The sequence below is a fragment of the Mirounga angustirostris genome, unplaced genomic scaffold (assembly GCF_029215605.1).
Source record: "Mirounga angustirostris isolate CCGP_5_RB_7025 unplaced genomic scaffold, mMirAng1.0.hap1 SCAF_9, whole genome shotgun sequence".
Taxonomy (NCBI): Eukaryota; Metazoa; Chordata; class Mammalia; order Carnivora; family Phocidae; genus Mirounga; species Mirounga angustirostris.
In genome coordinates, this window is record NW_026991717.1 from 106,646,064 (window position 1) to 106,660,225 (window position 14,162).

The window sequence follows — 14,162 nt, forward strand, 5'->3', positions numbered from 1 at the left end:
TAAGCGCCCGACTCTTGATTTCAACTCAGGTCATGACCTCAAAGTCCTGAGATCCGGCCTCCGGTCAGGCTCTCTGCTGGGCATGGAGCCTGCTTAAGATTCTCTCTCTCCCTCTGCCCCTCCTCCCCTCTTAAAAAAAAAAAGGAAAGAAAGAAGAGTTTTAAAACATTACTATGCACAACAGTAAGAAAATACCTAATGTACCAAAGGATAACATTAATAAAAGATGAATAAGAAAAGAAAATTATGGAAAAAGATACAAAGTTTTTTGAAAGACACAAAAGAAAACTAGGTGGGTAAACTATGTTCATTGGTGAGAATGTTCTGTATTGTGAAGACAACTTTTCCCAAATTAATCTATATATCCAGTACAAGCCCAATCAAAATCCCCACAGGGTTTTGGTGCTTTTGTATATTTTGCTTTAAAAAAAAAAACAACAACTTGACAGGCTGATCCTAAGTTCATATGCAACAGCCAGTTAAACAAGAACTTAAAATAATGAAAAGTTTTTAAAAAGACAATAGTAGGAGTCTCCCTAGCAGATACAAAGGCATATTATAAAATGATGTTAATTACTATTATCAGGTGAGGGAAAGACACTCAAGCCCGGAAAGCTGGTACCTGACATTGTATTACAAATCAGTTGTGGAGATAATGGGCTATTTAATGAATAATGCTTCCCATATGGAAAAAATAAATAGATCCCTACTTCACACCACACATAAAGATCAATTTCAGGTAGATTAAATATCAAATATGAAAAATAAATTCTTATGACTCATAGAAGAAAATATATGCGACTCTGGAGTTTGGGTAGGATTTCTTTTTTTTTTATTCATGAGACACAGAGAGAGAGACAGAGGCAGAGGCAGGCTCCCCGCAGAGCAGGGAGCCCAATGCGGGACTCGATCCCAGGACCCTGGGATCATGACCTGAGCCGAAGGCAGACGCTCAACCGACTGAGCCACCCAGGCATCCCGGGTAGGATTTCTTAAAGAATTTCTTTTAGGGGCACCTGGGTCGCTCAGATGGTTAAGCATCTGCCTTCGGCTCAGATCATGATCTCCAGGTCCTGGGAACAAGCCCTACGTCAGGACTCCCAACTCAGCGGGGAGTCTGCCTCTCCCTCTCTCTCTGCCTCTCCCCCTCCTTGTGTGCTCTCTCTCTCTCTAATGAATAAATAAAATCTTTAAAAAAAAATTTCTTTTAATGAGGGGTGCCTGGGTGGCTCAGTCATTTAAGCATCTGCCTTCTGCTCAGGTCATGTTCCCAGGTTCCTGGGATCGAGCCCCAGAGCCCCATGTCCAGCTCCCTGCTCAGCGGGAGTTGGCTTCTTCCTCTCCTTCTGCCCCTCCCCTGCTCATGTGCACATGGTCACTCTCTCTCAAATAAATAAATAAAATCTTTAAAGAAAAAAAAAGAATTTCTTTTAACCCATAACCTGAAAAGGAAAACATTTATAAATCAGACTCCACAAAAATATAAAGCAGTTATCCTATAAAAGTCACTATAAAATAAAAGGATAAGAACAGAGAGAAGATACTAGCAATAAATATAACATAGATTTTGTATCTAGAATTTATAAAGAGCCAGCAATCCACTGCTAGATATATACTGGAGAAATTATCAAATTTTGGTACAGTACAAAATATAGAAAAATGTTCAGTGATATCGTTTCCATTCTTGGTTATTATAAATAAATATCCATTAATTAAGAGAATGGACAAGTGAATTGTGGTTTAGAACACTATACAGCAGTTAAAATAAATGAATCACAGATGTATATATCAATATAGGTAATATAAAAAATTTAATGTGGAATGAACAAAGGCAAGTTTCAGGAATACCTACAGTAAAATGCTAAATACTTTTAAATGTGCAAACTTCTGTTAAGTATATTTTGGCTATCTTTATTTATGTCTACTTACACAATGAAAATGATGAACTCCAAATCCAGGCTAGTAATTACCTTTAGTGAGAGAAGAAATCAAAAAGGATCAAGGAGGAATACCCAAGGATCCTCAATTATAATATTTTGTTTCCTAAAAGTCAAACAAAAAGCAAAAGGTCAGTAGTAACTATGACAAATGTTAAATATCGCAAGTCTGTGTGGTGGATATTTGGGTGTGTGTAATATTGTTCTCTACTCTCTTTATGTATGTTTAAAATATCCTGTAATTATTACTAAATTAAAAGGGAAGGGGAGCTTAAGTGATGGAATTCCTTTCCCTCGCCCCGACAATCATGGTGCCCCAGTCCTGCCCCAAGGCAGAGTCCATAGTACTATTGTTAGAACATCATGCTGCAAATGGGCAGTGTTTTGTATGAGCTCCATAAGTAACCACTATGGTATTGTGCTGTTTCTTTGGAAACATGACTTCTGAGTTTCAAATGACATACTTTTGTGCCATGATAAATTGAGGATTGTGTACTCTTATAATTATTTTCTGGTACACATGGCATCTTCCTTTATGGAGAAGGAGACAGTGACTGGTAAAGCAGCTGCCACAGCTGGGTCAGAAGAGCGGCATCGAGGACTGTCAAGGAATTATGACCCATTCAACCTTTTGATGATGGTTTTGAGTTACTAGAGCCACTGAGGAGCAACCTGAATCCTCATCAGAAGATAAAATATTGCTTGGTATTGTTTTTTTTTTTAATTTAATTTAATTTTATTATGTTCTGTTAGTCACCATACAATACATCATTAGTTTTTTTATAAGATTTTTTTTTATTCTTATGTTAATCCCCATACATTACATCATTAGTTTTAGATGAAGTGTTCCATGATTCATTGTTTGTGCATAACACCCAGTGCTCCATGCAGAATGTGCCCTCCTCAATACCCACCACCAGGCTAACCCATCCTCCCACCCCCCTCCCCTCTAGAACCCTCAGTTTGTTTCTCAGAGTCCATCGTCTCTCATGGTTCGTCTACCCCTCCGATTTCCCCCGCTTCATTCTTCCCCTCCTGCTACCTTCTTCTTCTTCTTCTTTTTTCTTATGCTTGGTATTGTTTTGTAGCAAATATTATCAATTCCAAAAAATTAAAACAGAATTCAGTGAAGTTGTATATTTACTTGGTCCTTTCTTCGTCCATTCTGGCTGGCACTCATTGGAATAAGTCACTGAACCCCAAAAGACCTCAGCTGTACTCTGCACTGTTCCTCACAGGTTGACTTTCCTGGGCACAGCCTTGGCTCCGGACACTGAAAAGTAAACACATTATCACTGCTGAGGAAAGGTTCCCTTTGAGCTGGAACAATCAGCAACGTTTCCCTTCTTTTGGTTAGGTGTCCTCAGACTGGATTGTTTATCAAATGATTATTTTCCCCTTTTGTCATACACGTATCATTCAGCTTCGGTGATGGCGGTTTGGTAGTAAATGGCCTTTCTTGTCATTAGAAGGTGATCTGTGACAGGATAAAGATTGAAATTGCACTTTGTGAAATGAGCAGGTCTTTTGTTTGCAAGATTAACTCAATTCCCACTGCCAAAACCAAGGCAAGAATTGCCAAAGCAGCTCAGGGACTGGATTGAACTTCTCCTATAGGAATCATGGAGCTGTACAGCTGTGGAAACACAAATTCACTCCCCTATTGCTGGTTTTCTGACAGCTTTCTCAGAAGAGCAGTTTGAAGAGTGGAGAGGCCTGTTTCTGAGACGGAGAAGTGTTTTCACACCTGAAGTGTAATTTCACACCTTGTGTTTCTCAGCAGATAAGTGAATAAAATAACACATCAAACCGGAATAGAAAAAGATCAACATAGAAAGAAAACTGCAGGTTGTAATTTGTTTCCCACCTTGCAATGCTCTTGTAGAGAACAGTAAATTACAGAGATCTGGATTTACACTTTCAAAAGTTTGACTGGTCGTTAGGTGGGAAAGTGAGCAGTAAACACAAATCAGCTTTCAGCCTGCATTGAACAGAATATACAGAATGATAGAATCTGCGAAATGTCCTAACACTTAGATTTTCTTTTTTAAAGGCTAAGACACACATAAGGTAGTGGTAAATATTATCATTAAGAGAGGGTCAAGAAATTGATGAATTGAGTGATTTTAATAAAAAATATAATTGCCTTTGGGGATAATTTTCTTTGCAATTATCTATTCAGGAATTTTAGCAGCAGTAGTAGATTATGTTAATAAAATTTGGATAATTTTTTTCCTTTCTATAAATTGCTAAACGTATGAGGCTAATCTCATTTTATAGCATTCCAGTGCAAGGGTGATAAAACCAAGGGGTTTATCTTCATTTTGCAAGTTTGAAAACCCAAGACCAAAAGAAAAAAGGAAGTCAAGCCTGCTGGAGGGTCATGCACGTTCGTTACAAAATGTTTAATATATATTGAATGTCTATCATGTGTTGGACACTGGGCCAGGAACCAGGGGTACAATTGTACACAGGCAATTCCTCCTTCCAACTGACAGCCTTGTAGATGAGTAAGCAGGCAGCAAAGTCCTGGGATAACCTGAAGCTAGATTTTGATGGAGCCCACGGAAGGGTTATCCGAATCTGAGCTGGTCGGAACAGGAGCAAGTGGTCAGCAAAAATTCCTGCATAAAGCCACAACCAGACTGAACTAATGAATAGAAACCAAGGGAAGGTGGTTATCACTCGTGGTTTCAGAGCATGCACAGTTTGTGCAGAAGTGAAAGAGAAAGAGAAGGGTGGGTTGGAGGGTTGAAGGGAGGTCAGTATAGAAGGAACGCAGCATATAAAGGAAGCAGGGGTGCCCAGTGAAACGGAAAGGTAAAAGGATCAGAGTATGTCATCTATACCAAGAAATTTCATTTTTGCCCTGAGATTAATGGGCAGTATTGAAGGTTTCGTCTTTGTCTATTAGTGAGAGTGACATAAACAGATTTGCATTTTACAGAGCTCCCTCTGACTGTGGGATTGGGCAGCCTGGTGATGGGAGATGGGTGAGGAGACCTGCCGTAATGCAAGTGAGAGAGGCTAGTGACTGGAGATTGCTGTGCACGGAGTTCAGTGGCCTCAGGGATGGAAAGAAGTGGGTGGAGTTGGGAGCTATTTAGGACATAGAATCAACAGAACTTGGTGATTGATTGGCCGGACTAGGAGTGAGGAGCCAGTCTTGTCAAAAATGTCGTCTTGACTCCTGATGTGGATAAACTGAGTGGATGACACTACTGTTTGCAGAGAGATGGGGAATACTGGAGCAGCAAGTTTTAAGTGTTGGGGACATGAAGAGTGAGACATGTGCAGGATGTCCACAGGAAAAAATGTATTGAGCTGGATCTTGAGCTTGGACAAGAAGTCTAGGCCAGAGTTAAAGGTTTGGTACTTGTCATTGAGTGGATAATATGGTCCAAAGAATATGTGGAGAGTGAGAAGAGAAGATACTCTTTAATCTAGGCCTAAAACAGTATTTTGATTATGAAAAGAAAAATACACATAGAACAAAATGTATATATTTATCTTGTTACATAAATAAAATGTGGCTGAAGAACCACGCATGTCCACACACACCATTGCACGCATGCTTATGCATGTATACACCTCTGTATGTATAGAGTTTCTAATGAACGTCAGCAAGGTGCCCATAGTGGGCTGCATGAAACATTAACCATTGAAGGTAATAATCCCTTTCCTTAATAATTCATGGAAAGTGTGTTAGTCCTACGGCAAGTACCAGGCCTAAGGATGCTGCTCAGTATGTTAAGAAGGAAAAGTTTGGATCCCATGTAAATATTACAACAAAACTAGCAACACAGTAAGCTCTGATGTTTTCTCATTTCTGTTGTTTTTTTCCTTAGATACATACGGAAAGCTCTTTCTTCTCGATTCTGTGGGTCAAGAGATGTCCCGCTGTAAGACATCCATTCGACGTGGTCAGCCCAATCCAGTCTACAAGGAGACCTTTGCTTTCCAGGTGGCCCTCTTTCAGCTCTCTGATGTCACACTGATGATTTCCGTTTATAACAGGCGTACTATGAAGCGTAAAGAGATGATTGGTTGGATTGCTCTGGGCCAAAACAGTAGCGGAGAAGAGGAACAAGACCATTGGGAGGAAATGAAGGAAACCAAAGGCCAGCAAATCTGCAGATGGCACACCTTGCTTGAATCTTAGTTTTGCCAGCAGGCATTTGCATGTGACATCTGCCCTGGCCACCAATGTTTTGGCCACTGATACCAACTCAGCACATGCTGGTAGGCGTTTTAAAGACAGGCTTACAAATAGGTATTAGAGTCTACTAACCTCTGGGACATTCTGGGCAGGATCTTTGGGTCTCTCAAAGGTTTGATTTGGATTCAGATATTATAATTTAAAAAAACACATACACGGTCAAGTGTACTTTATGGCAAATTAACCACAGTTGAGAACAGTGATGATGAGTTATTTTGTGTTAATAGATCATTGAGTCTGGGTTCAACCTGAGGAATGAAGCATCTCTTGCTGTCTCTGTTTGCTTGAAGAGTAACCTGAGATCGCAAGGGAGCTGCTATATTTCACTATTTGTAACCAGGTATGTGTATGAATCAGAATTTTGTTAATATGGTGCCAAAACCCCCCCACTACAGACACAAATCGGATGCCAAGGCTCATGAGAGAGTGTAACTGTCATCCAGAATCCCCTATTTTACATTTTTCTCTCTGTGAAGAAAACTCATTTATTTACTTAAAAAATAAATGTTATAAACTCATACTTATAAAACAAATTTGTGTTCATTAAATACCTTTCTTTATCTCACTTATATATTGTGGTTTCCTATGAGATTTGGTTAGGTGAATCATTTTGAAGGTAAAACAGAGTTCAAAAACACTGTTGAAAGACATCTTGTTTCCTTTTAATATGTAAGATTTCCAACTTGTAATTTTCAAGGTTTTTATGCTATTTTCTCACCTAATAAATTCTTACAGAATGAGAAGAAAACAAAACAAAACAAAAAACCCGTATTTAAGTCATGGATTTGTTGATTTTCTGAATCAAGTGTTCTCCTTTAGATTATACTTTTTCTATATTCAATGATATATACACATACATATATTTTGAATGCACACCTGCATGTAAACCTTATTCTTTTTTATGCAGTTATTTTCCCTCATTAGAGCATAGTAAATTGTATATAATGTGTCCTTAATAAATGTTGATTTAATAGACTCTTAGAAATGAACATGTTACGATACCTGTGAATGAAGAAATATTTCCAGCTTGTGTGAAATGACACCGAGTTTTGTTTTGTTTTTTTGTTTGTTTGTTTGTTTGTTTTGAGCATTTGAAGTGCCTATAATTGTCATTTTCCATGGCATTTGCAGCAGCGTCTCTTAGTCACTACTTGCATTCTGGGCATGTGCCATTCATAACACTCATCTTGTCCGGTGATAAGCATGAAATTGTATCTCTGACTGACTTTTACATATTTGTGCAGTGCATGTTTATTTTCCTTTGGTTATATGTGAGTCCTTAATTTTAATTACCCGAAATTGTCAGAAAAAAAAAAGGGGGGGGGGAGGAATGTGTGTCCATGTGACACCGCGCCTAATGTTCAGCTCTTCTGAGCAATTGCTCAGTCACTTATTATTAGCTTTTATGTTTCATTGTTGACTTATTGCTGTCTGTGGGAAGAGTGGGAGCTAGTGATGGATGTATACAGTTAGAAACACAGAACTCCTCCTCAGCTCTACATTTGACAGATTGTAGACGTAGGCTGTAACACTTGAAGAACATACTTATTCCTTACTGTGCAGTGTGTAATGGTTATCCTGACAAGAAGAGACTAGGGCACAGATAATTCTTCTGTGATTTCAAGTACCCATTTGTGAAAGAAGTGATTTCATATGGAAGAATCAGAATTAGCAAAATAAATTAATATCTTAATTTCTTTTTAGGTCATGGGAGTTTCATCTGTAACACTGCTCAGTTATTGGGAAGAAGTAATAAAACCATGCTCCTTTGGGTTTTTACCCTACCTTTCTTTGGAAACCTCAAAGTGCTTTTCCAACATTATATCCATTAACTGCTGAGTGGTCTTTGCAGTGTGGCTGTGTCATCGAGTAGGACTGAGTGCAATTGACTAAGTAGTGGCACAGAGAATTGGCTTTTCACATGCCTCACTCTCTTTCCACGCTTGTGTTTAAAGGGAAGTAAAGCAGCCTTGTTATGCTTTCCTTTATGCAGTAACATAAAAGCAGCATTCACTTTAAAATTTACATTTGAAAAAAAACCTGCATATATTGTACTGACCGTCCTGGATTTTCCCCCCTTATATTTTCCTGCTCTATGTTTTGCTGCATCCCTTGTCTTATGGTGCCAAATCATCACCTATGCTTCGTTTTCTGCTGCCTTGACCCACCCATTTTTAGGGTTTTCTGCTGGTACGGTGAAGCTATCCTTGTGGGTGTGATCTCTTTTCCAATAGCCTGCCTATGAGGCTGTTACAGGAATGTGCAGTGTTTTAAGGAACGAGATGCCTGAAAAGCATTTTTAATTTTTGTAATTTTACTATGTTGATGCTATTCACCACGTAGGATGCATGTACATCTTGAATATACAGCAGTCTAAAGCTGACTGTATAAATATAAAATGCTAATGACAAGATGCATTAAAATATGAGGCTGGATTTTTTTTTTTTACATTGATTTGAAATTCTGGTTTAGTAAGATCTTTTGATTTTGTACATTTCAACTCCCTTATTTGCCTGGCAAAGTCTAGACACAATGCACTCAGCATGTTTTTCTTTTCACTAGAGCCCTTACAGCTACATTTGCTTTTTAACAGTTATGAAAGATAATTAGTTGGTTCCACGGTGGAAAAAGCTCCTTTTGCCTATTTGATCTAGCTAATAATTAACATCTCACAGAGACATTTGAAATTGAAGAAGCACAGTATTTGTTGCATGAGTAGTTCCTTCCGTGATTTTTCCTGAAAACAGTGCTTTTGAAATAATACTACAGAGGGTAAATGATGCACTGGGTTTATGGAAATCTGCTTTATAGTGTGTCTTCTTTCAGGGCATTAATTTACACTGAGTTGAGAAGTGCTGGTTTCACCAATCACGGTGGTGGCTCTTGTGCTCCCTGCTCCCCTCTGACTATTGTTGAATTTGTAAATGGGCCATTCACCAGGCAGCCAGGCATCTGCTCTTGCTTCTCTCTCCTTCACTGGCTCCCTGTGTGATGCACAGCTGTTTGGGACCCTGTTTTTGCTGATGTAGCGTAGCTGGGAGGGAGGTCTTGCCTTCCTTAACAGTAGAAGAACTTATACTGCTGTCGGATGGATTACGCTTGGCATCCACCTGTACAAAGTTCGAGAAAGAATCCTGTGACTGCAAGGCGGGCCAAGAGAGTAGGCTACTGCGTTGTCGTTCACTTTCGGCGCTGGGCCCTCTGCTCCTTCTTCAGTGACAGTATGGACTGAGCTTGAACACTGATGTCCTCTGTAGCGTGAGGAGCTGCAGTGAGAACCTAGCCTCTGTCTTCGCAGCATAGGAACTTCCGCGAAATTTTACAAATTGTTGTCACCTCTCGGTCAGTCTCAGTGCTTTACATCGTGGTTGTACTAGATGGTCTTATCTGAGAACCAAAATGCTTTTCCTCTCAAGTAACGCATCGTTTAGGTTGAAACTACCACCAGGTTAAGCGAAAGTTCTCCTCCAATAGCCACTGAGTTTATGAAACTGATGGTTCAGCGTTGAACCGTGGGGCTCCCAAAAGCCTGGCTATCCTGTTGCAGCAGAGAACTCAGTGTGTTAGGATCAGAAAAGTGATAGAAGAAGATTATTTGTAGATGACATAAAACCAAATGGAGATGCATGCCTTAATAATAAACAGGGCCAGAAAACCCATGCAGTGTCCCCTCTTTAAGGGAACTGTGACCAGAGCACATTCTATTCTATTTGATCCACAACAAACAAAAATGATAGATAATCCTGAAATGGCAAAAGTATTTTGTCTTAAAAAAAAATCATTCATTTGTTCCAAAAAGGAAAGTTAGGCAAAACTATAAAAAACAAATCATAGAGCTTGTGTATAGAAGAATTAAAGAATAAATAAATATTGCTAGATACCTTCAGCCCCCGCTAGCATATATTCAAGAAGAGTAAAATAATAAACCAAAAGACATTTCAGGTTAACTAGCTATTATTTTTTCACAACTTGTGGAATTCCAGCAAATCCTTAATGACGAGGGAAGTGAGACCCATCCAGTTCAATGAAGTTGGCAAAGGCTGCAGTCTTCCCCTGGCTTTGGATGGAACTCCATTAGCTGTATGGCCTTAAGAAAATTACTTACCCAGTCTGTGTCCCTGATTCTTCAACAAAATGGAAGTGATACCTACCTCATCAGGTTTTTTAAAAGACAATAACAGCATTGAGCCTGGCATATAATAAGCATTCAATTTCCCCCCACCCCCAACCATACTTAATCAAGAATAAAGCCTTTAAGATTTGTTTCTCTGTCTAGTGGAAGTAATAGTAACATTAGAGAAAGGCTATAAACAATTCTCAGATACTTTTAAAAGGGTAGACTCCTAAAGCTGGCCTAAATTTGTAAAGAAAAAGAAGTCTTACAGGGTAAAGTAAAAAGAGATAAGCCTGGCATTTTGAGTCTTAATAAGTCCCAAATGAGGTACAATAACCAGATCTTTGTCTTTCACCCCCTTAGTTTGGAGGGAATACAAAACCTTGGTGCTTGTGTGCACATCTTGCTAAATCAGACACAAGACTCCCTTCAACCTCAGCTCTTCTCTACAATTCAGACCTGGACAGAGCACCATATACCCATCCAAAGAGTTGGTAAGGTGACAGCTTGAGTACCTATTTCAATTTTGGTATGAAAAAGGAAAAAAATGGTGTGGCAATTTGCTGATACTCATTTAAAAATGGACAGTTTTTTAGCCTATGCTATACATCCATATTATATCTTCATAGGCAAATTTTTAAAACTGACCTAATGCAGCTATCAAAACTCATCTAACTGTTTAACTGAAAAGTTCTTTTCAGGACCAATTATTTATCACTCTTTCCCTTAGGAGATCACAATGAAAGGAATTCATTTAGAGTTCATACTATCTCTTTTTTGAAGAGGGTTTTAGAGAGTGACTTGATGTAATAGAACGCATGTTGAGTTGCTCTCAAGTGTTCAGACCATGAGTAAAAAGGAGAGTTTCCTGAGAATTTAGAGGAACTTTTGTGGACATTTGATCTGCAGAAGTGGTCAGGAATAAACCACCTCAAGTTTAGGGTAACCAAGTGCCAAGTACCAGTCATGCACTACTTGCCATTTTAAACCAAATGTGATTCTGGGATGGGGAAGTATGAGCCTACATTCCCAACATTGCTAGATTGCCACAGTGCTGACTCCAGTTCTAGGATTTCTGATTAAGGAGAAACAGGGAAACTTGAGAAGAATCACTTAGCTTAGGGGGTTTTGTTGGGAATAATTCAGCGTGTAGGGAAGTTAAAGGGGGCAGATGGGAGTTCAAAGGCTGTAGAGTGATTTCTAGGAAGAGTTATCCAGAATGTGAAGAGCTCTTACTGAGGGGACAATGTGTTCCTTCTCTTCTTGGTCACATGGACAGAGAGCTTCCATTTAAATCAAGTCACAAGAGTTTAACTTAGACATGAGAACGATATGATGGTTGTTTTGCATTAATTCAAGATGTGTTTCATTGGATTTTCTTGGGTGTAGCATCAGGATATTTGGGATAGTACAGAACTTAAAATCTTTTTTTTTCCAACTTTTTGGAGTGGTGAGATTACACATTGAAGCAATTGAAGCACTTAGTCATCATGATAAAAACAATGTTTATCAACAGTTGTTCAGTTGATCCAATCATGTGCCATAAAAAGCAGAGTTCCTTGTTATGGGTTATTGTTGGAAGGAGGTGAGATGTATTTACTGAACGTATTGGAGAGAGTGTCTAAGAAGCCGGGACCTGGAGTGGGCCTTAGTCACGTTGGAGGGGGAATCATCCAGCGAGAGTACAGGATCATCTTTGGAAGGCTTTTAAGATAGAAATCTCTGTGTGGAGTGTGGGTTCTGTCTAAAGGAGAACAAGAGGGCAGCCAGGAAGATAGCCTTTTTAAAGTTCCTTCTAAGTCTAATATTTTGTATGTAACCTCCAAATAGAATCAACAATAACAACACTCTAGCCCTGTCCTCTTCCCCTTTGGACATTGTTTCCACACTGATTTTTCTCTGCATCATAGAAGGTCTTCTCTGGGGAGTTGCTGTTTGGGCTTTGTTTAGGTGACTTTGGAGATGCCTGCAGGCTCTGGGTGAGTTTCCTCTCCTATGGTGTTTTTGTTTCCCCTGGGTCTCAAAGCAGTATCCTAGACACAGACAATAATCAGCTGTATTTATAGCCACTGTGGAAACTGTAAAACAGCTTGAGGCTTTCTAGAACAAACTCAGAAGCAGTCATGGAGCCCTGTGGACATTCCTAGAATAAACCACCCCTGAATGTTGCTACCTGCTCTCCCTTGCTTACTGATGCTGCCTTAAGCTGTCTCCATGGGAGTTTTTACTTCACGCCTTTGAGTAATAAGGCTACCTACCAACTCTACTTTGAGGGTGGTGAGAAGGCTGCCTGCCCATTGGTACCGCCATATTTATGCATTATTTTTGTGTACTTCATTTTCCCCTCAAAGTATCTACTTACTGTTTTTTTTTAATACAAAATTTATTCATTCAAAAGATACTGAGTATATTTATCCCAGGCTCTGGACTAGGGGCTGGAGAATCGTTTGAGTTCAATTGTTTTATTTCTAAATACTCCATTTTTTAAAGCTAGGTAAACAATAAGATCTTTTATAGCCTTTAATTTCTGTCAAATGTATTTCTGCAATGACTTCTTTACTCCCTGTTGAAAAGGAGAAGATTTAAGGAAAATGGAGGTTATTACTCTGCCTCTGATTAAGAAATAAATGTCCTGTTTATCAGGCTACGCTTCCCTTCAAAATAAATGGATGTGTTTTACATCTGAGAGAGGAAATGCAGCATTCCATTCCAGTAATGAAATAAGTTATAGCTTGAAATGGAAGTTGGATATTTAGTATTTTTCACTTTTATAATTGAACATTGAATACCTTTTATAAAGCTGTAAGCAGGCCAGAGCCTGGAATGCTAGGTCTGTACAAACAAATGTGACACGGTTCTTAGAAGCTCCATGTTTTAATAGCTCCATGTTTTGCTACCTTTTACTTTTTGAAAGAGTGAACTGGAAAGAGTAGCTGCCAGATAAAGGGGTAAGGGTATGAAACAAAGATCCCTCCTTACCGATCTGGTTCTTTTGATTAACATTTGTCTTAGATATTATACACTAAACACATTTGGGACATCCCTATAAAATGGGTAAAGGTCAACATTGGGAGTGTCCCTTCCTTGGCAGATGAACCAGTCTCAAACAATCTCTTAATTTCAATTTTATAACAGGAGACGAAGTAGGAGTTTTTCCAGTAGATTTATTGCTTATAATTTTTAACATCATAGAAACTTACCTTAAATATCACCTATATATGTCTCAATCCATGATTCCAGGTCAGAATCTTTGATGGCCTAAAAATTCTTACTGAAGAAAGTCTTTTAGTGTTGCCCCGTGATGGTCCATAATAAAAAAGTTTACATCTCTTACTTGATGAAGACCTTGATTTTGGGGAAAAGATATTAAAAGGCTGCCACTAAAAACTCTGATTGGTGAGGAGTACATACACTAAAAGACTGTATTTCCATGGAAGCTATTCTGTGTACTATGTTCACATTCTGGGGCCACACCTCTCTCTTAAGAGTTTGTCAAGTTCCTTATAGTTGGCACCTTAACCAAAGCTTACTAATTTTGCCATTTCCCCGTGGGCCATGATAATCTTTATTAATTCACAACTACACCAAATTATATTGTTGTCTTTTATTATGCCACCATACTAATGCAGGTGTAACTTAAAGTTTGTTATTATGAAATACAAAATGTTTTCCAGAATTTAAAATTTTAATTTCATTACAGATTCTATTATTTTAAGTTGGTGAATAAGAAGTTAGTATTTGTATACTTGAGTGTGACCAAGACATTTCTATAATAATATTTTGAAATAAGATCTGACCTCTATTTCCATGGAAAAAAGCATAATGGTCTTTGTGATCTACTTGCTTTTTAAAAAAATGAATAAACTTTTTTTGAGCAATTTTAGGTTTATAG

The 14,162-nt window shown here is 38.6% G+C and overlaps 1 protein-coding gene across 1 annotated transcript in view; it reads left to right on the forward strand.

Moving 5' to 3' along the window:
- SYT16 (synaptotagmin 16) overlaps positions 1-6,561 on the forward strand; it is a 95,630-nt gene extending 89,069 nt beyond the window's left edge. Inside the window, exon 6 of the mRNA XM_045901989.2 lies at positions 5,786-6,561. Within this exon, the coding sequence (XP_045757945.1) occupies positions 5,786-6,099 (314 nt within the window). The 3' untranslated portion in view covers positions 6,100-6,561. The remainder of the gene's footprint in view (positions 1-5,785) is intronic.
- The last annotated feature ends 7,601 nt before the right edge of the window (positions 6,562-14,162 follow it).